This window comes from Eutrigla gurnardus, assembly GCF_963514095.1.
Source record: "Eutrigla gurnardus genome assembly, chromosome: 6".
NCBI lineage: Eukaryota > Metazoa > Chordata > Actinopteri > Perciformes > Triglidae > Eutrigla > Eutrigla gurnardus.
In genome coordinates, this window is record NC_139920.1 from 16,918,636 (window position 1) to 16,938,483 (window position 19,848).

Sequence of the window (19,848 nt, forward strand, 5' to 3'; positions counted from 1 at the left end):
TGAATGAATATTGATTATTTTCTGTATATTAACTGCAAAAACGGTATGCTGAGACGTTTAATATTATTTACTGTATACCTTGATATACCTTGAGCATATAGTAGGAATGGGACGTGTTAGTTGACCCCAACGTTGACCCCGTGTTGTAGGGTTTATTGCTGCCCTCTTCAAAGTTGCGTTGCTAATTTTCCCTCTTCACGTCTTTTTCTTCTCCCACTTTCACTCATCCTCTCCATCTCTTTCTGTCTCTCCTTCCTTTAGTCCCGCTGAATGGCTCTTGGAAGACCAGTGTTAGTGTGTGGACACTTTCTGTCTCGGCTACAGCGCTCTAAAAAAGCTCTCAGGGCAGAACCAAAGACCTTGACTGCTTTTTGAAGCAGGCTGTCGCTGTATAATCGGTTAGCTTCTCTCAGAGGAAGGGACACACACACACACACACACACCCATGCGCACACACACTGTGTAAGAGGCAGGCAGCCCCTCATTACCGGGCAGAGCCCTGGTCCCCGAGGACTGGACCCAGCACCTAATCCTGTATTTGTTCTTGGGGACTGTATCTGTGATTCTCCATTGAATGGAATATTAAGCACCCAGGTCTTTTGTGGAGCGTGTAAGCCATTTGGCTCCACTCATCTATTATTTATCAGCCTGGCAAATATTTTATCAGCCTTAGCCTCTCATGACCCACTCTCATGTGAACCCCCCCCCCCACCCCCCCCTCTAAATGAAGAAAAAAAGAGGGGTACGATTTCTCTTTTTTCCCAATTTATCTTCCTCTTACTTTTTTTCCGCCTTGTTCGCTATAAAACCTGAACAAGGACACGGCACTTTGTATTAAGCTGAATTAGAGAAGCAAATATGTGAACTATTCCTCTGGAGTTCCCTCCAACTGCCTTATCTCAGGCACACTGCCACCTCCACTTGCTTTGGAGATAGCAAATACCAGAAAACAGAAATCGAGATATGCTTTATAAATCATTATCTTGGTTTCAGTAACCCCCCCCCCTCTCGGCCAACTCCCCCAAGCCAGCCACCCAGCCTGAGAAGAAGAGAAGCAGAGAGACAGACTCCTGTTTTCCCTTTCAACCTGAGAGTAAATCATGCCAGTTGGGGGGCTCACCTTGAGGCCTGGTAGAGATAATTGGAGTTGGTTAGCGAGGTGTTCTATGCCATTACCTCCTGGTACCGGCGAATGACTGGGGCTTGTCTCGCACTCCCAGAGGAGGAATACACTCGCCTGTTGTGTGTGTGTGTGTGTGTGTGTGTGTGTGTGTGTGTGTGTGTGTGTGTGTGTGTGTGTGTGTGTGTGTGTGTGTGTGTGTGTGTGTGTGTGTGTGTGTGTGTGTGTGTGTGTGTGTGTGTGTGTGTGTGTGTGTGTGTGTGTGTGTGTCTGTATGTATGTATATCGGCAGCCGGGATCGCTGACCTCTCTTCATCACAATTTAATGGCCCCTTACTGTCCTCGCTTTGGAAATAAAGGGAGAAGGCTGTGATGGTTTTTGATAGTAGCTCTTCCACCAAGTGCCTCACTTTCTGACATTAATATTCATGGCATTGATTTATTTTCAGAATTAGCAAAAAAAAAAAAAAAAAAAACTGTTTGCCGGGGAATTAATCCTGACAGGAGCGTGGCATTGTTGTTTTATTTGAAGACGGCAGGCAGCGGAAATATGCATATGCAGATACACAGAGCAAGACACCAATTAAATGTTGATTAAGTCCAAACTATTGTGGGACTGGGTGTAAGAGGGAAATGCACAGACAATAAAGAAAATATCATTGGCTTTTTTTCCTCTTTTTTTCTTTTTTTATGCAGCTGATATAAAAAATGAATGTAGTTAAAACAAACATACAGGGAGGGAAGCACATGGACACACAAACACGGCACACACACTTTTTGTTTGAAGCTTCTCAGATGGGCTTCATGTTTGTGGATTCAGAAGGTGGGGCACTTCTTCCTCTTCCTCCGGTGGTTTTCAGTCGCCCGTTTACGTCCGGTCAATTGTGACACTGTGTGTGTCAGCGAGCACGGGGTCTCCGGTTAGTAGCGTGTGTGTGTGTGTGTTTGTGATGTGTGTGTCTGCTTCACACATTGACTGTGAAGCTGCAGCAGTATAACGGCGGCTGCTGCTCCAGGGTCCCGGCGGTATTGGCCTAGCCCGCAGTCTCTCTTGGCTAACTCATGTTTCATTCTTTGGCAATTTGCCCTAATGAAGTCCCGCAGGAGCCCCTCAGACCTCTGTTCTCTTTCCATATTTAATCATGTTATTTTAATCTGGGGGATGAGCTAACGCCTCTTTCTCCTGCTGTGTCTGTGTCTCAGTGTGGGTGTTACAGGTCATTACTATAGCTGGGTTTTCATGAGATGGGATGTCAAGGGGGGGGGGGTTTAAGACGGTGGGAGACAATGAGTTTAATTTTATGTGTAATGTTGGTTTGACAATGTGGAGCTCCTTTTGAACAGGCATGCCATCTCCATGTGATTCTTTCTTATTTTCTCTTTAATTTCTTGGTCATACGAGTTGAAGTATTTTAGGTCGCAGCAAAATTCTCTCTTTGACATTGAATTGAAAAATTAATTATGAACACTGAGCTTGTATTTGCTCTCATTTCTGAATTTGTGCATTGCATTATTATTATTTTTTTTATTAAAATGCCTCAATGCAGTCTGTGCAAAAGGGCAATATTATTGCGGTGATGACCCTTCACTGGTGAATCACTATGGTTTCATGTTTCCTTTCTTGGTGTCAGTCTTTCCTTTCCTTTTCACCTCCTCATCAGCGAGTCTCTCCTCTGCTGTGTTTCTGTCATGTGTTTAAGGCAAAGCTCCTATCAGCTGGTTGATCTCCAGCTTTCACTCTGTTCTTCTCTTCCTCCTACATAGCTTGCAGGTCGTGTTCATCACAACAGCACTTGACATGTCGGTGCACCACCTTTTTTTTTTTTTCTCTTTTTCTGAGGGGCTCTTGTTTGTGAGCAAGATTAAAGGCTAACACAATGAAATCAAATGCATTTTATGCGCATCAACACAAAGCATCACCATGGCAGCAACCTCGATCGCACTTTTTAATAAACAGGGATATTGTCCAGAAGGAAATACAGCTTTGGTTCTCTTGCTTGAATAAGTTGTAGAAATGTAGACAAGAAGTGTATTTAGTTCAAACTGATTTTTACTTTTATTTTACTTGTTGCAGTTTATTTTCTGTGACACACAGCGTAGAAGTGCCTTTGCTTGTCTAACTTTATGTGCCTCGGATGGTGGTGTTGAGCTTGTCGCTTCTCTCTCCCTCTGTAGTTAACTGCATGTGTCCACGGTGCAGCTGCTCTGCTCTTTCCTATGTATTGGCAGCACATCTTCATCCCTGTACTGCCCCCGCATCTTCTGGACTACTGCTGGTAAGAATGACCACCTTCTGAAACACACACGTACACAAACACACCATCAGGATCATCATTATACATGTTTACACACCTGACGCACGTACTCGCACGCCGCGCCACGCGAGCCGGTCGTGCACCAAGCTCTGCCGCGAGAACCTTGGTGTAAAAAAAGTGCAGACACACATGTTCACACATTCTCCCACCAGTCGTTCTCACGATTCCTCTCGGTGCGCGCTCTCTCGCCTGTGTGGGCCCCCCTCGACATAACGAACGACCCGGATCACCTTGCTCCATATTTCATGCCAGTGCTAACATCACGCTCTCATCATCTTAGCCCTCTCAGGGGTTCATTACCACCCATTCAACTCGAATCCGACAAATCTGAACGGACTTGATGGGAACCCGAACGGGCGAGCAGGAGAAACGCGTCGACTGCTCTTATCAACTCGCAGATATTTACATATAAAAATAAAGCCGAGAATCAGCTGATGTAAAAGGAGATATTTCTGGTTGAAGCGTTGCTCATAGCGCATGCAGTACAGCGCCTTAACCATGAGGGACACGACGGCCTCACAAAAGCGATTTATCACTGACAGTAAAATGTGATTTTCAACACTCTGTGAAGGCTCATCATTATCTTATTTAATCACAGGGGTGTCCTCCATGCACCGATTAGAAAGCGGAATTGTATTAGGTGGTGTGTGTGTGTGTGTGTGTGTGTGTGTGTGTGTGTGTGTGTGTGTGTGTGTGTGTGTGTGTGTGTGTGTGTGTGTGTGTGTGTGTGTGTGTGTGTGTGTGTGTGTGTGTGTGTGTGTGTGTGTGTGAAAGCCAGTATATTCATAACACAGCGGCTGAAGTTCAGAACTACAGGCCTGCTGTTTGTTTTGCTGTTGCTTTAAGTTGATTACAAGCCTGTGGCTTCTGAATCATCCTGGCCAGGAACACACTCACCCAAAGCTATCCGATTATTGCTCCCTCTGTAAACCTCATCATAAAAATGGTTTCTATTATTTGACGTTTTTTTTGTTGGTTTTACTCATCTTGGCGGATGGGAAACGCACTCTATGATTCAGCCTTTCCTTGCCACCAACTTTCAATAGGATGATAAATATCGCATAAAAGTAGAATGACATGATAATAACGGTGCAAAGCAGATGTTTTTTCGGGGTAAACGAAAACATTTGACACTTTTTTAGCTTTTCAGGTAGCGTTCCAAGTCTCTCTACTTTCTGAATCTACCATTTAATTTGAAGGAAAACTCGTTGAAAATGTCTTGCAAAAGCATTTGTTGTTGTTATTTTTAAGATGGTTATTTTGTAAAATAATATAATAGTTGTCGCATTAGTATCCTCAGTATTTTTCTGTGGTGTCTTGCCAGGTTATGTGATGTTTACTTATAGCTGAGGGTGGAAGTTTGAGACATCATTTACAAAAAAAATTTGAACCACATTTTTACTTTTTAAGCAACAAGTCAAGGATCAAGTCCCACAATGAAGGAGATGTTTGTTATTTGTGCTTGTAACTACTTTTATAGAATTGTCACACACCAGTTGATCTAATTGTTTCTCATTTTGAGCGTCATGGACATTCGTGGGAAAATAATTGTTAAGTCGACGTCTCTGCCCTACATGTGATATGATTGGGTTAAATAACCTATGGGTGATAATTGGTTATGTTCCGATTATGTTTTCTCATGTGAAGTCAGTTAATTTTAATGCATCCAGTGCACGTTTGTTGCAGCACAGTAGCTCTACATCATTTAGCACTTGATACATTAGATTTGACTTTAAATAGAGTTCTTAGCTTTCATCATTCAGTATATTTAGGTATTTATTTATTAAAAAAAAAAAGTTCAGTAAAGCCAGGTCATGACTTCAGATCCCAATCCCTAACAGTAAGTTTACAATTATATAACCGCACAAAGAAAAGCACCAAATTCATGATAAATAAATATTGAATCCAATATCAACGTAGTTACTGAATACATTTCTGTAGATGGACTCTTCTGTTAATCAAAGAATACCCTTAACATTAAGCTCTTTACTTATTCAGATGGGTGTTTGAATCGTGTACTAGATATGTCTACACTGCGTGTTCCCATCTGATATTGATATTGCTCACAGCTTTGTTTTCCTCTCTCCATCAACAGTGCCCCTATGCCATACTTTGTGGGAGTTCATCTTAGTCTGCTGGAGGTACGTTACTTAATCTGTGTGTGTGCAAATAAATGTACATCATTATACTGTATGTACATAATTATAAATCAATGTATCTTTGTGAAAACTTAAATGGTGATGTTTCCTGATTTCATATACATTTTTAATGAATTTCAGTGGATTTTTAAAAAAAAAAGAAAAAATATTCAGAAAATATTATTGTATATAGTCAATTCCTCCTATCTATGTATGTATGGTCAGTTTTATACTGCTTCACCTTGTTGGGTGAATTATCCTCGTAATGTTATAAAATATTTTTACATTTCTTTAAGGCAAATTTATTGGCATCTCCAACACATTGAATACGAAAAAATCGACGGAATGTTTTCTCGTCTTTATCTCCCTGTCTTGCTTTTGTGCATTCTTAACGAGAAAAACAAAAGACAGGGAGAGAAAAGGCAGAAAAGGCGAACAAAGAGCTTTTCTACTTCATTGTTAAAACCTGTGTTGGTTGGGGGGCAAGCCGTCACCGGCGCCGCTGTTGTGTGTGAATGCATGTTGCAAGCGCGCACGCATTTGCACTTGTGTGTAAGTGTTAGTACGTAAGTGTTTGCGTGTGTGTAATTGTGCAAATGCATATGTTTGTAATGCGCGCGTGTGTGTGTGTGTGTGTGTGTGTGTGTGCGCATGTGATATTTGTCTGACAGTTGCAGCAGTGGCAGTATTTATCACACTCTGCATCCGTGACAGACCTCCTTTCCGCCACTACATAATTAGTCCAGATCAGCATGTGAGCCTCCACTGCACAGGCTGTCACGAAAGTGACAAACTAGAAATTCACATACTATGCTGCACACACACACACACACACACACACACACACCTGCCTGCATCCTGCGCCACGCTGAAATAATAGTTTGAATTTGTCGCCATCAGAATGCACACGGCACAGCACAGCATCAACTGTGTTGTTGTTGATGCATGACGTTTTGGTGCTGTGGAAAATGTTTGCGCAATCCAAATGTTTCCTCTCGGTGCCATTCTTCATTTTGTGAGCGGGTTTGTGTTACAGTAAAGATGTTCTAATATATATATATATATATATTTTTTTTTTTTTACTCCCCGTATTTCATCGTTAATCGTAAAGGAGTGTGATGACAGTGTGGTTTTAAATGTGACCGCTGTGCTTTTCTCCCTTCCTGGAGCTTCAGTACAGAAATGACTTTGTCGCTAGGAGACACACCTGGGCCCCTTTTCAAACTTCAACTTTGCTTAATTAACTATATTCTTGGGCTCTTTGTTTTTTTTTTTACAATGTAAAGCATACATGATTCTTACCATTTTCAATACCAAATATAAATTAATTGCTGTGAGATTTTAGACAAACAAATGCTTAAATTCTTTATTATGTAAAAGTGAAAAATATATTTTTTGAACTGTTAATATAATAAGAACTACTGTGTGCAGAAGTTGACATTTTGTGATGAAGGTTTGTTTCTACATTATGAGATGATGGTTAGAGTTGTTTTAAACCACTGTGGCTGCTAACACCGGCCATTTCCCCGTTTAGAGAGTACGCAGTCGATCACTGGAGGATGTGGTTATTCTCAATGTGGACACCAACACCCTGGAGAGTCCCTTTGATGACCTGCACAACCTTCCCAGTGACGTGGTGAGAAACACACACACACACACACACACACACACACACACACACACACACACACACACACACACACACACACCTTCTACAGCTTCTCAACCTTTATTGTCTCATTACACATGACACACAGAAAGTTAGCTTTTTCCTCATTCACACCGAGTCCCACACCCACGTGCACACACACACACACACACACACACACACACACACACACACACACACACAAACACACACACACAGACAAACACATACACATGCAGAAACTTGTCAAAGTGTAGCTCGGTCCCCTCCCCACATCATTAATGACTGCAGTACTGGCTCCTCAGATTGTGGCTGTCTAAAGTAAACTCCCGTCGCGTCGTATGACGCTTGAAGGCGAACAGCATTCCCCGACCATCAGAGGCTTGTGGGAAAATGTGCAACTCCCTTCCCTTCATCTCCATCCATTCTAATCATTATTTCACAAAGTCTTGCATTTCTGCCTGCCCACTGGCACGTTTCTGAGAGCGGGAGATAGGAGGAGGGAACAAGGCAGAGGAGAGAAAAGCAAAAGGCAGAGATGGGTGATTTTCTAGGGGGGAGAGAGTGGGAAGAAGGGGGCCAATTACCAGTGTGGGCAGTGAAGCCACCTGCCAGTGCATCGTCTCTTTAATTAACGGAGCGCTGACGCCGGTCAGTGCTACAGGAAGCATCGCCACGGCGTCAGGGTCACTCACAAACACACACAAACACACACACACACATTCTCTTATATACACACATACAAGCAGAGAACAACTCACGTGGCTGTCTTCCACGTCTTTGTCCAAGTAGTTATCAGTTTGTTTCGCTGCTTGGCTGGATGTATGTATTAAAGCTCCTCTGTGAGGCGCTGAGGCCTGCTGAGGCTGCTGACGCACTATTACCCACACCGCTAACAGTATATTCTCAGGTTCGCCCGCCTACTGGACTCCTGCCCTACCCGCAATATATAATTCAATCCACTGCCTAACAGACTCCAGACCTTCTCCCCCCTCCCACACTCCTCTGGTTCTCCTGATTTAGCGCCGCTCAGCCTACTGTGACTGCTCGTGTGCATTAATGTCTCTTTACAACCTGCGACGGTGCCACCTCTTCCTATATTTCATACACTTTTCTTGCCTACTTTTTTAGCCCGTTTGCCTGCCTGCCTGCCTGCCTCATCGCCTGCCTTACTGCCTGGCTGCTTGAGATTTATGACACCTGTCTGCGTCCTCGTCTCTGTCTCACAGCACTTACCGCCGGCATGGACGCTTCTTGCACCCACTGTTTGCTTCCCCTGCATCTTCGCCTGTGTGCCTGTCTGGCTACCGTGCCTTCTTCTCACTTCCTGCCTGCTAGCTAGCGTCTCGACACCCAGGGACTTAAGCCCTAAATTAAATTGCAAACCGAGTTTGTCATAGAAAGGAGTCGGGGCTTTTGAAAAGCGACAGAATCAGAGAGAAAAGCCTTTGTCTTTGCCGTGTGATAAATTAAGTGGCAGGCTCAGAGCCTTTTTCGCTTTGATCCCCTACTCACCATTTTTCCTTACTAATGACAGAACATAGCCTGCATATCATGTCAAATTACACCACCTGAAACGGAAACCTCACTGGCATTAATTTATTTATTACAACAAATTGTTGTTGTTATTTTTATTCCGATACATCCCCCCCTCCTGTCTCCTCTCATCTTTTCACCGGGGCTAGTAGATTAATAAGGAAGCGAGCAGGTACTAATTGAGTGGAATTCCAGGTCTCTTGTTAGTTTGCTTGTTAGTGATGAGGACATGCCACATGGCATTTGATGTTTGTGTTTACACACAAGGAGATGTTTGAGGCATTGTTCAGTTTGTCAAACAGAGGCCTGAAAATTTGATTAATGCTGAGCGACTCTCTGCCTGGGCTGAGCCGCGGCGCGTCGTCTCGGAGCTATTAAAACGCTCTCCGTCTCTCCCCGGCTCTCGCTGTAACTTTGGCTACTTAACACTCTGGCTTTATTCAGCGTGAAACTGAAGCCCTGAGTCCTATGAAGTAATGATTATTCTCACTTTAAAAGCCCAGCATCACTTTGTATGAATTTACAAAGCATGAAATGGATTAAAAGGTGAAGGCCACAGGCAGTTTTTTGTGCGTGCGTCTTTGTAAGTCTCAACGAAGAGTGAAAACAAAGCACTCGATGTTGATTTAAGCAAACCTTTAGAGATCTGTTTAATTACGGCGACGCAGGCTGCCGGCACATGTGGACTCCATTACGTGGCTCGGCTGACCAGTGGCCGTGCTTTTAGCAGGTTCAGAGTTCACAGTTGTCCTGAATTAGCCGCCGTCTTTCAGACAGAACCCCTACACCCGCTCCACTAGTGCCCGCCTCTTAATGGTCTTTCCCCGCAACTTCACACATAATATTTTTGATTTATTGACTATTACAAATGCTACCATGCCAGTAGTGGTTCCGTTTAGCAGAAAGAGGAAAGATCTGAATAACCTTGTAATTGGTAACGGGTCAAAAAAGGATGCGACAATCTTCTGAGAATAACGTTTGACATATTTTAAATTGGAAATGTCACATGAATCAAAAGTTGCCGCATTAATTGCTTTTTTTCTCTTTGTTTGTCTTTTTAAATGCACACAGCATGTTTTGACAGTGGCAGTAAAATAATAACTTTTTTCCCTGTACAATTTTTTAAGTACTTATTAAAAATGTCACTCCAAACATTTTTCTATTTTAACCAGTGTATCTTTGTATAAAAAATAAGGCAGATCAAATATTGTTTTTTGTTCTTGTTTGAGCTTTTGTGTTATGACTGTTATTTTAGACAATGTGATATTATTAGAGAAAAATATCCTTTTTTTATTTATTTTACATTGAGTGATTTTTTTTAGCAGGATTTTGCATATTTTACGATTACCTAAGTTGAACTGAAAGTTTCAATAGTTTTTACACATTAATAAATCATATTAATCTCAGAGAGACTGCACTCGTGTCAGTAAAATCAATGTGTTGACAAGCACAGTGAAAAGATATATTCAATAAAAAACATTTTTCCCTGGAAGATCAAGGTATTTTTGTTTCTCTTTCTGAGATCCACAGTTCCTCTTCCACGCAGAGATTGTGCTGATAAAGTTATAATTGGCTTTTGGTTGGCGGAGCTGTTTACCATGCTAGTCATTAAAAGTATCCAAGAATAGCGAATTAGGAGTCTGTTAATTCTGAAAACAAACAGTATGTGACTGAATCAGATTTTTATTTGATCCCGGCAATTGATCTCAAACCAATGATGGGATGATTTTTTTTTTTTTTTTTTCATATATTATTCTTTCTGTGCCTCCGTGCCACGTATTCAAGGTGAGGTGCTACAATGCAGCTTACATCTTTATTTTCAGATGCTCTCTCTCTCACATCACAGCCTAATTCCTTCTATTCTCCTCCTCTCTGCCTCTCGCTGCTTTGCTGACACCGTGTACCCATACATTCCTAGCCTTTATACATTTGATCATTTGTATTCCCAATCAAGGGAGAAATTTACAGCGTACACTCCCACTTCCTGTATTTCAAGCCCGCATTTGGAGGTTTACAAATGAATGTGGGGGTTGAGGTTGTGTCTGCGCGCCTCTCCTGAGATCACCTGGCACACTTAATCAAACATCGCGGCTTTAATTTGGTGTTCGGTTTCCGATGCTCGCGGAAAAACAACATCGACATCGTCATCTACGACAGCAGGCAGACGCTCACACATGCAGATGTACCGACACACACACACACACACATGCAGGGACGCCTACACATCGTCGATCAGTGATATTCATCCATGACATTCAGATCTAGTTCAGGAGTAAACTTTTGCTACTCACAGATTTTTTTTGATATGTCCGCCAGATTCCCCCATTTTTCAGTTTAGATTACAGCCAAGTGTGTTTCATTTCACTGGCGTCTTCCCAGTATAGCGTAGCCACCTACAGTAAAGCCCCTCACATGCAGCACTAACTAGACGTTAGCTCAGTCCTGGGAATGTGGTTGCTCCACCTCAGTTACATACTACACTTTACCAGAACCCGTCTCACCCCCTGCAACCTATAACAGCAACATACTCAATGTTGTTGTTGTTGTTGTTGTTGTTGTTATTGTTGTTGTTATCGAGTCTGGACTTTGCTAACTGCAAGTGTCGATATCAGCTCATTTGAAAAGATGACTTTGCAGCCTCTTGATTGTTTTAGTTGGTGCTGAACCGTGCGTACGCTCCTTCTCCGCGGTGTTACAGCCCTTCGTTTGCTCATGTGGAGTTTAAAAGCTGCACTTCATTTTCACGTGCTCGTTGTGCCGGCGGTTCGTTCTGGATTAGGAGTCAAAAAGAGAGAGCAGCATCACCCACTGCGTTAGTTATTGAAGTGAGAGATGACATTTAGCTGTAGTTAATTATGTATGCAAAACTCAGCCGCTCAGCTGCTATAAGAGGTCAGCTTGACAAAGTAACCCCACACCGGGGAGAGTCTCATGGCAATGAGATAGCCCTATTAAAACACACACACACACACAGATACACTATTTTTCTCCCCCTTGCTTTCTCACTCTTTTCATTTTTGCTTGACTGGTCTATTGTATTGTATATATTAAACAACACATCAACATGCTGAATGACTAATAATTCCATCTCTCACTAAGTGCCTTAATAGTTTGTCTATTTCAGTCTTTCTCCGTTTTTACATATTTATTTCATCACACCATTTCGCTAATTTAATATCCATAATATTTCATGCCAAATATATTTGCCATACCAAAGAGAAGTGGGTGATCATATGTGGTTAGTTATGAGAGATTGGAGTAAACTCCACCCCATTAACTTAAGTGATATGCCCATTATTGCGCAATTTGCCGCAAGACCGAAAATAGAGGTTGGTTTAAAAATAAATTAACCGGAAAATAGTTAATATTTGCCTGCAATTGAGCGAATGAATGAATTTCATAGATTGCACGTTAACATGCTCATTGTGCACATGTATGCGTGCGCCTGAGAGTATTTGCCGGTCCTCCGTGTGTCTTTGTTCTGATTTCTGTGTGTGCGTGTGCGTGTGTGTGTGTGTGTGTGTGTGTGTGTGTGTGTGTGTGTGTGTGTGTGTGTGTGTGTACAGTTCAGACTGCAGCACATCAAAAGAAAGTGGGAGATTTTCATAACTATTTTTTTCTTTGTAGTTCTTTAATTGCGTCCCCGTGGCTTTCTTTCCCTGGACAGAATCTTAAACAAAACATTCTTTTTTTGTGAGAAGAAAACCCAACTTTTTTATTTTTTTTTTTTTAACAACAGACAAGTGTCAGGGTCGTTATTTAGGAGGGTTTTTATGCTCTTGTGAAAATTTAGAGGGAAATTCTAAATATATATTCAGAGTTTTATGAGTAACTCTTTTTTTTTTTTTGCATTTACAAAGTAGTATATATACAAATTTTTAGACAGGCTTCTTCCTTTTATCATGTTTTGTGTTAATATGGTCAGTTATTTAACAGCCGTGACCAGGTTACATATGCTGTGTGCTCTGACTGATTATATGAGCACTGTGTGCATTGCGTGTTGTCATGCACAGCATTAAGTGATTCAATTACAATAATTGGTTTTAGTAGATGTAACATCATATTTCATCTCTTACTTGCCTTTCCTTATCAGATTTGAGATATTTTTATACAACAAATATACATAAAAATCTAAAAATATTAGTTTTTTTAATACACATTTTGATACACATGGATGTGAATCCTCAGTATGATAGCACTGTGGTTGACACCGTGTGCATCTGTGTGTACACACGCATGTACTCACACACACACACACACACACACACACACACACACACACACACTCACACTCACACACTCACACACACACACACACACACACACACACACACACACACACACACACACACACACACACGTTCACACAGATGCCCGGTGTCACCTACAGTGGTATCATCCCTTACAGTCAGGCAGGGATCATCACTGCACCTGCTAATTACCATCTCCAGCTGGAGAGTTAAATGGAGATCTGTTCTATGTCTGACCTTTGACCCCATGCTCTTTATGTGACGCATTTCAAACCCTGTTTGGGGTTGGCTGGGCTGGGTCTTAATGAGGCCCCATGTCTGCCCTCTGTGGGCTGTGCGCCTCGGATGCCCCACTTTCATCCCCGACCATCTTCCCTTGATGTAAATTGAAAAGATCACAGCTATGGGGAGAAGACCTGTACTGGAAAGGCCTCTCTGCATAGATTATGAATATCATAACTCAACAGTTTTTTTTCCCTCCCTCTCCCCCAACCGCCCACTCCCCTCTCTCCTCCTGCCACCCCTTCCCTGTACAATGCTACACTTCTAATTGGACCCAACGGGGGACTCTCTGCCTTTGATCTCATCACCGCCACTGTGACTTTACACTAAAAAATGTCACTGCCAAATAGGGTTATCACCTGTAGAGCCTGGCCTTCCTCTGATGCCTGTACGCATCTCGTTAGCTTCACTCAAACTGTAGAAGTTAATTAGTTTGACAGAGCCATTACCGCAGAGGCATACCTGATGATTGTGGCGTAGGCGCCATATTCAATATCCAATTATTAAACACACATTTATTTTTTGCGTTTGATATCTGAAGAAGCGCAACGCAGCCCGCGCTTGGTTTCGATATCCCGGTATTTGTCATGCCCTATATTTGTAATATGTGACAATTTAATTAAGTACCACACCGTGGCTAATCCTCCTTGTGAATAAACGGGGGGAATGTTGAATGTATCGCTTTATCACCCGTTTTTCTCTGGGTAACAAAACACGAGTGATTGTGTCCCCACCTCATTAAAAAGTGTTTGCCACTGCAGTGCTCTCACCCGTTCAAAGTTGCTGTGTGTGCTGAGTAAACTCCGCTGCTATCCCGTCTTCTCTGGCAGTCTTTGGGGTATGCCTCCCCTTCTTAGACTGACATTGTGTTCGCTTTGATTCCCCCCCCCCCCCCCCCCACGAAAAAAAAAAGGCAGTTTAATGATTCGCGAGGATGAAAAAAATCAATGAAAACGCACATAAACATGAAATATTAATTCCAGAAAGGGCTTTACATAAACATAAAAGCATTTAGCACAATGAGTGAATATGGAGATGACACTTGTTAATTTAACCGTGATAAACTTCCTGTTTGATGCCTGGGAGCATTTGCAGTGGCAGCATGGGGACGATGTGGAGAGTGAGAAAAGCCCAGGGGAGAGAGATTCACGCTGTTCGTTTTGTCTTTGTCCCAGTTTAAGACTGCCACTCTCTCTGTCTCGCTCCCTCTCAGCCTCTGTTTCTCTTCTGCCTGTCCTCTGTACGAGCTGCGCTAACACTTCGCTTCTCCTCCCTGAAGTTTTCCCAGATAGGCTAATTGCAGACGCCAGACCACGATATGCCTCCAAGGCTGTGCAGCGTGATGCGTTCGGCCACATCTGACGGAAGCAGACCTGATCAAAATTACAATTACAAAATTACAGAAGGAATGGGGTCATTTAATGGGAGACACCAACCCCCCCCAACCCATAGCTTTCATTTATTATTCCCTTTCTTCCTGCCCACAAATACAGCTACATTAAAACTAATAATATGTATGTGTAGAACTAGTTGTAAATGTTGCTTCAAAGAGGCGGACAGGCCAGACAATTAACACGAGAACATCTGACACACACTCTGAACACGGAGCCAAAAAATGTTGCACTGTGTAAAGAGGTGAGTGAAGAGGACTGGTGGAATAGTGCGGTGTTAAATCTAATAGGCAGCCTGCTTGTTGTTTAACACGCTTCTAACAGTTCTGCGTGTGCAGTCAGTTTTTCTCACCCTATATTCAGACCCCGGCGTGGTGACAAAGAAGAAGGGAGAACAGTGTTACCTGGAGCGCTGTGCCATCATCGGCCCATGAACCCAACCACAGGCTCAGCGTTGCACAGATTAAGCATCGTTTGTGGCATTTTAGATTATTATATGATGATAAACACTACAAAATAATGCAAAGCAATAGAGCGAGGAACTAAACTTTTCATAGGTTAAATGTATAGGTTTTCCCTTTTTAAAATCGTGAGCCAGTAATCTAGACCTCCCGTTCAAGCCAATCAAACGTGGTGCTTTTGTGCTACGCTGGCACAGCCCACACGCCGAGCGGCGGTCCCTCGCCGTCTCTGCCTCCCCCTCGCTCTGCCACAACACAGTCAGACTGCTGCTGAGCAGGTGAGGAGAGCCTCTTGACAACTTTCTTCTCCAACTCCCCGGGGCCCGGTGGCCCGGGTGAATCTTTTGTCATCCTAAAACAAGCTCAGGCCTGCTGCTCCTCCACTCTCGCCTGGAGTCCTGGAGACAGAGCCAGGAGAGAGGAGAGGGGGGGGGGGGGGATAATTAAAGACGTTTTATGTCAAGAGTCCCTTTCTGGAGAGAGTTTGGGAGAGCCGACGGGGGAGGAGGGAAAGACAGGAGGACTGGAGAGAAAGAGTGGAGGAGTAAGAAATGGAGGGAGAAGTGAAAAAGCGAGAAGGTGATGGAGAGGAGAGCGGGGGTGGCGGCGTGGAGAGAGGGTGAGAGTGGAAGCGTTTCCATTTCCTCTCTGCTGTCCCCTCCCTCTCAACCCCCCTCCCCTCCCCATCCTCTGCTCAATTAGCAAAGCAGCAGGTGCTCCCAGCAGCACAACAGATAAGCTTGGAGGGAAGGCTGCAGCTTTTCCCTTTCTTTTCTTTCCTTTTTTGAGATGACCTGCAAATGTGATACTTCACACCCAGAATGGGCTAGCTGTCTCATCCACCAATTTCAGAGGTGATAATTTAACTTACCCCTCCATCTCTCCCTTTCCACCCTCCCGCCTCTCTCTCTCTCTTTTCCCCTCACATTCTGTCTCCCTCTCTCTTTCTCTCCCACCTTCTCTCCTTTATGTTTGCCACCAGGTGTCCTCTCTGAAGAGCAAGCTGAAGAAGCAGTCGACAGCGACAGGAAGTGGTGTGGCGAGGGCCTTCCTGAGAGCGCAGGCCGCTCTGTTTGGATCCTACAGAGATGCCCTCAGATACAAACCTGTAAGGATCCAGACTCACTAACCTTGTGCAGACACCTTGCTGTGTCGTTTTAGACTGATGCTTTCTTGCATATATGCTTGTTCACAACATCCAGAGCTCGATACATACATCCAGTGTTTGAGCTAATCTGGTTGAGTTCCTTAAAATAACTTACACTCGTGTCCCGAAGTATAAAGAATGTCACCTTCCCAAAAAGTGCTGTAAATATAATATATGAATATTTTTTTCCACTTTAAACGAGTCGGTCTGATAAAAATACTTCAGCCTGAAATAAACATACCAAATATGCCAATAAATAATTATATTTTGAGGATTTTAACCCTTTTTAGGCCAGTTTGTTTACATAACACCACTTTTTTTTTTTATCCAAAAAAACAACAATAATTTCCATAAAACAAATTTCAAGTAGTAATTGATTACTATTATTATGAGGCCCTGAGTTGGGTCAATGATTGCCAGCAACATTGATTTTGATGCATTGTAATTTTTTCAAACAAACAAAAACAATTTTACACTCGTGTCCATAAGTACAGAAAATGTCACTTTCCCAAAAAGTGCTGTAAAAAATACTATAAATTCGTATTTTTTTCCACTTTAAACAAGTCAGTGTTATAAAACTACTTCAGCCTGACATATACATACCAAATATGAATTATGTTTTGGGGATTTTAACCCTTTATGTTTACATAACTCCAAAGTTTTTATCGAAAACAAACAATACAGGCACACACCCACACCATTTGCTAACATCAAAGACGTCACACACTTATCATTTCAGTAGCGAGGCACCCTCGCAGAAAACAGTAAAAAGAGTGAAGTTTTGCGGCATGCTTAAAATGGGAAAAAGTAGTGCCACCTTATGGACAAATATAAAACTGTTAAATGGAAAGCCAGTAGTCCAAAAGGAAAGATTAGCATAAAGGAATGCATTAGTTTATGTTGAGATACAAATGGCATTTACAATGGTTTTCAATGGGACATTTTTCATCTCTAGGAACAAATGTGTCGGATTTTGTGTAGTTTAGCCATTTTAGGCTAATTTTAGGAACTGAGATGACAATTCTAAAATGTTTAGAAATGAACATCTTCTGGAAAATGTGAGCTATATTCATTCAAAACAGACAAAATGGCTTGAAATAAAAAAAAAAATGGAATGGCGCAAAACAATATTTATATCTGCCACTCTTCAACAATACTCATGCTCTGTTGGATTGCATATAAAAACAAGAACTGTTACTCAGGAATATAATTATGTATTACGGCCGCAGATTGTATTTTCATTCACAAGCAGGATGAAATATTCACAAAGTAAACGTGTAGCAGGCGGCAGCAATCCCAGTTTGGGTGAGTTGAGTGAAATTTCGGCGGAGCCTGGTTAGACGGGAGCAGTTTTGACTGAAGGTAAAAGGTGTGTTTTCAGGTGGAGTGCAGAGCTAAGGTGGGCCTGTCTGAGGCAGTGAAATGTCAGAGGAAGTGAAAAGAGTCAGGACGTTCCCTTTGAAGATCCCTTTTAGCCACCTTTGGTGTTTTACTCTCCTTTACTAAGCCCCCCCCTAACACTTCTTTTCTGGATCTTCTCTGCTTATCAAGTCTGAGTCAGAGCAGAGCAAACTACAGCATGTCCTGTTTGTCAAATAGCGAAGCCTTTGTTCCTTTGGCTTTGAGATTAATTGGACTTTGTGGACTCCCGGAGTCAAGATGCTACATTATTGATGCTGTCTCTCTTTTCTCTGTATACAGACAGTATATGAACAAACTGCCTCCCCTCTGACACAAGCACTGAGACTCGGCGTGTGCGTGTGTGTGCGTGTGTGTGTGTGTGTGTGTGTGCGTGTTTGTGTGTATGTGTACTTGTGTGTGTACGCTCACACCATGTTTTCTTCCAGACAGGAATGGGTATAAAATCCCCGTCATTAACATACATGCACACGGATAAGCGTGCACAAACTGCACATCTGCTTCCGTGAACATACTGATGACGCTCGCGGCGTCCTGATATCTGCGGAGTGTCTCTCTCGCTCCGAGATGAGGAAAAGATATTCGCAGACAGAGCTGAGCCGAGCGCCGCGGTTCACATGCCCATATGCCTCGACAGAAGGAGGGGTGTGGACGTTGGCTTTGGAGTCTCGCTGAGTTGTAAATGAAACAATACTGGAAAATGATAATGAGTTGAAAAGCAATCAGCTGATTAGAAAAGCATTACTTAGGTCATCAGTTTCCGCTCGCGTCGGCGCTCCCACGGCGCTTCTCACCAGCTCCGAACGTGTCTGGCAAAAAAAAATAAAAAGGACCTGAAACAGCAGTTCAAATTAGTTTTCACCACCAGTGATGAAGCCAAGTCAGGTGGGAGGATGTGCATAGTCTGTTGCCCCTCCCACCAGACATACATGTAACTAACCTGTATGAATACTAGTCATTCATTTCAGACACCATCCTTCCTTCATTCAGTAACCTGTATGGCTGCCAAATTTAATAAAAAAAAAATGTAATTGTCTCCAAAATTCACAACATGTTTTTATGCAACAAAATATTCTGCTTTAATCGATATTAGTCGGCGTCTAGCCTTCCAAAAAACAACATTTTCACTTTTAAAAAAACACATCTGTATTAACAGGGCGTTCCAGCAGCAATCGTTCAGCAGTATGAATTACATTTATGCAAGCACATAAGACAAAATTATATTTTCCTAATTTTTCAGGGTGATAACATCAGAAAATATGACGACAGATATTCATTTGAAAACTCCAATCAAAGCTTCGGATGTAAAAATGACATTGGATGCAGCCCTATCCATAACATATGAAGGACATAGATGTGGGCCATCAGATCCATGAAAAGAGACTGCAAACCAGTTTTTAATTAATTAACTAAAATGACCTCCTCCCTCGTGAAGCTGATTAACAGGACATATGGGGCTCCATCAGAAACATCTCTAAAAGCACATAGGGTGCAGATTCTAGAGGTAATTATAAGAACATCTTTAGTCTCATAGTAAGTTAGTTAAAATCGCCTTACTATCGGATTAATATGGTGGATATATGGTGGATATATCTGATCGCCTATCAGCTGAAGTCAAGTTTATGGTGTGGAGGGAACCAGGTGTGAGTATGTATGGCCCTCTCTACAAATAGTGTGTCTCGGAGATTAAATATGTCCCACTAAATCATTCATCTTTATTGACTACATCCATTAAATACCTAGTTTATTACACCTTTAACTGGAAGTTGTCATCCTTTTTTTGTGCTAGGCTACCTTGGTGACTCTCTTAAAATGGATCAAATGACTGTGGCGCTCTTCCTTTCGCAGGCCTGTCTTAATGAAATGATTTTGTTGGATACCGATGTGCACACAGAGTCTTAAAGTCGAGGTTTTCTTCAGTAGCAGTTAGTCGTTACTCTCAGCGTGTTATTCGGTTTTGTTTAGCTGCAGCCGAAACGGCAAAAGCTTATTAAACTACAACAAGCTGCTTTACGAGAGAACGCGCCTTAAAAACTTTTCGTGATGTAAGTGGAGCAGCATTCCTGTGATGTAATTTGGGCCACTGGTATCATCTGCCCCGTCCTCGGAAAGAAAATGCAGTTAGTCTCCGGTGTTGTTAA

At 42.5% G+C, this 19,848-nt stretch overlaps 1 protein-coding gene across 2 annotated transcripts in view; it reads left to right on the forward strand.

Moving 5' to 3' along the window:
• The window catches only part of dennd1b (DENN/MADD domain containing 1B), a 110,244-nt gene that overhangs the window by 66,307 nt on the left and 24,089 nt on the right, over positions 1-19,848 (forward strand). For both annotated transcript variants that reach the window (XM_084010665.1, XM_084010666.1), the window contains 4 exons: positions 3,296-3,396; positions 5,531-5,576; positions 7,108-7,209; positions 16,124-16,249. In XM_084010665.1, coding sequence (XP_083866791.1) covers positions 3,296-3,396; positions 5,531-5,576; positions 7,108-7,209; positions 16,124-16,249 — 375 coding nt within the window. The remainder of the gene's footprint in view (positions 1-3,295; positions 3,397-5,530; positions 5,577-7,107; positions 7,210-16,123; positions 16,250-19,848) is intronic.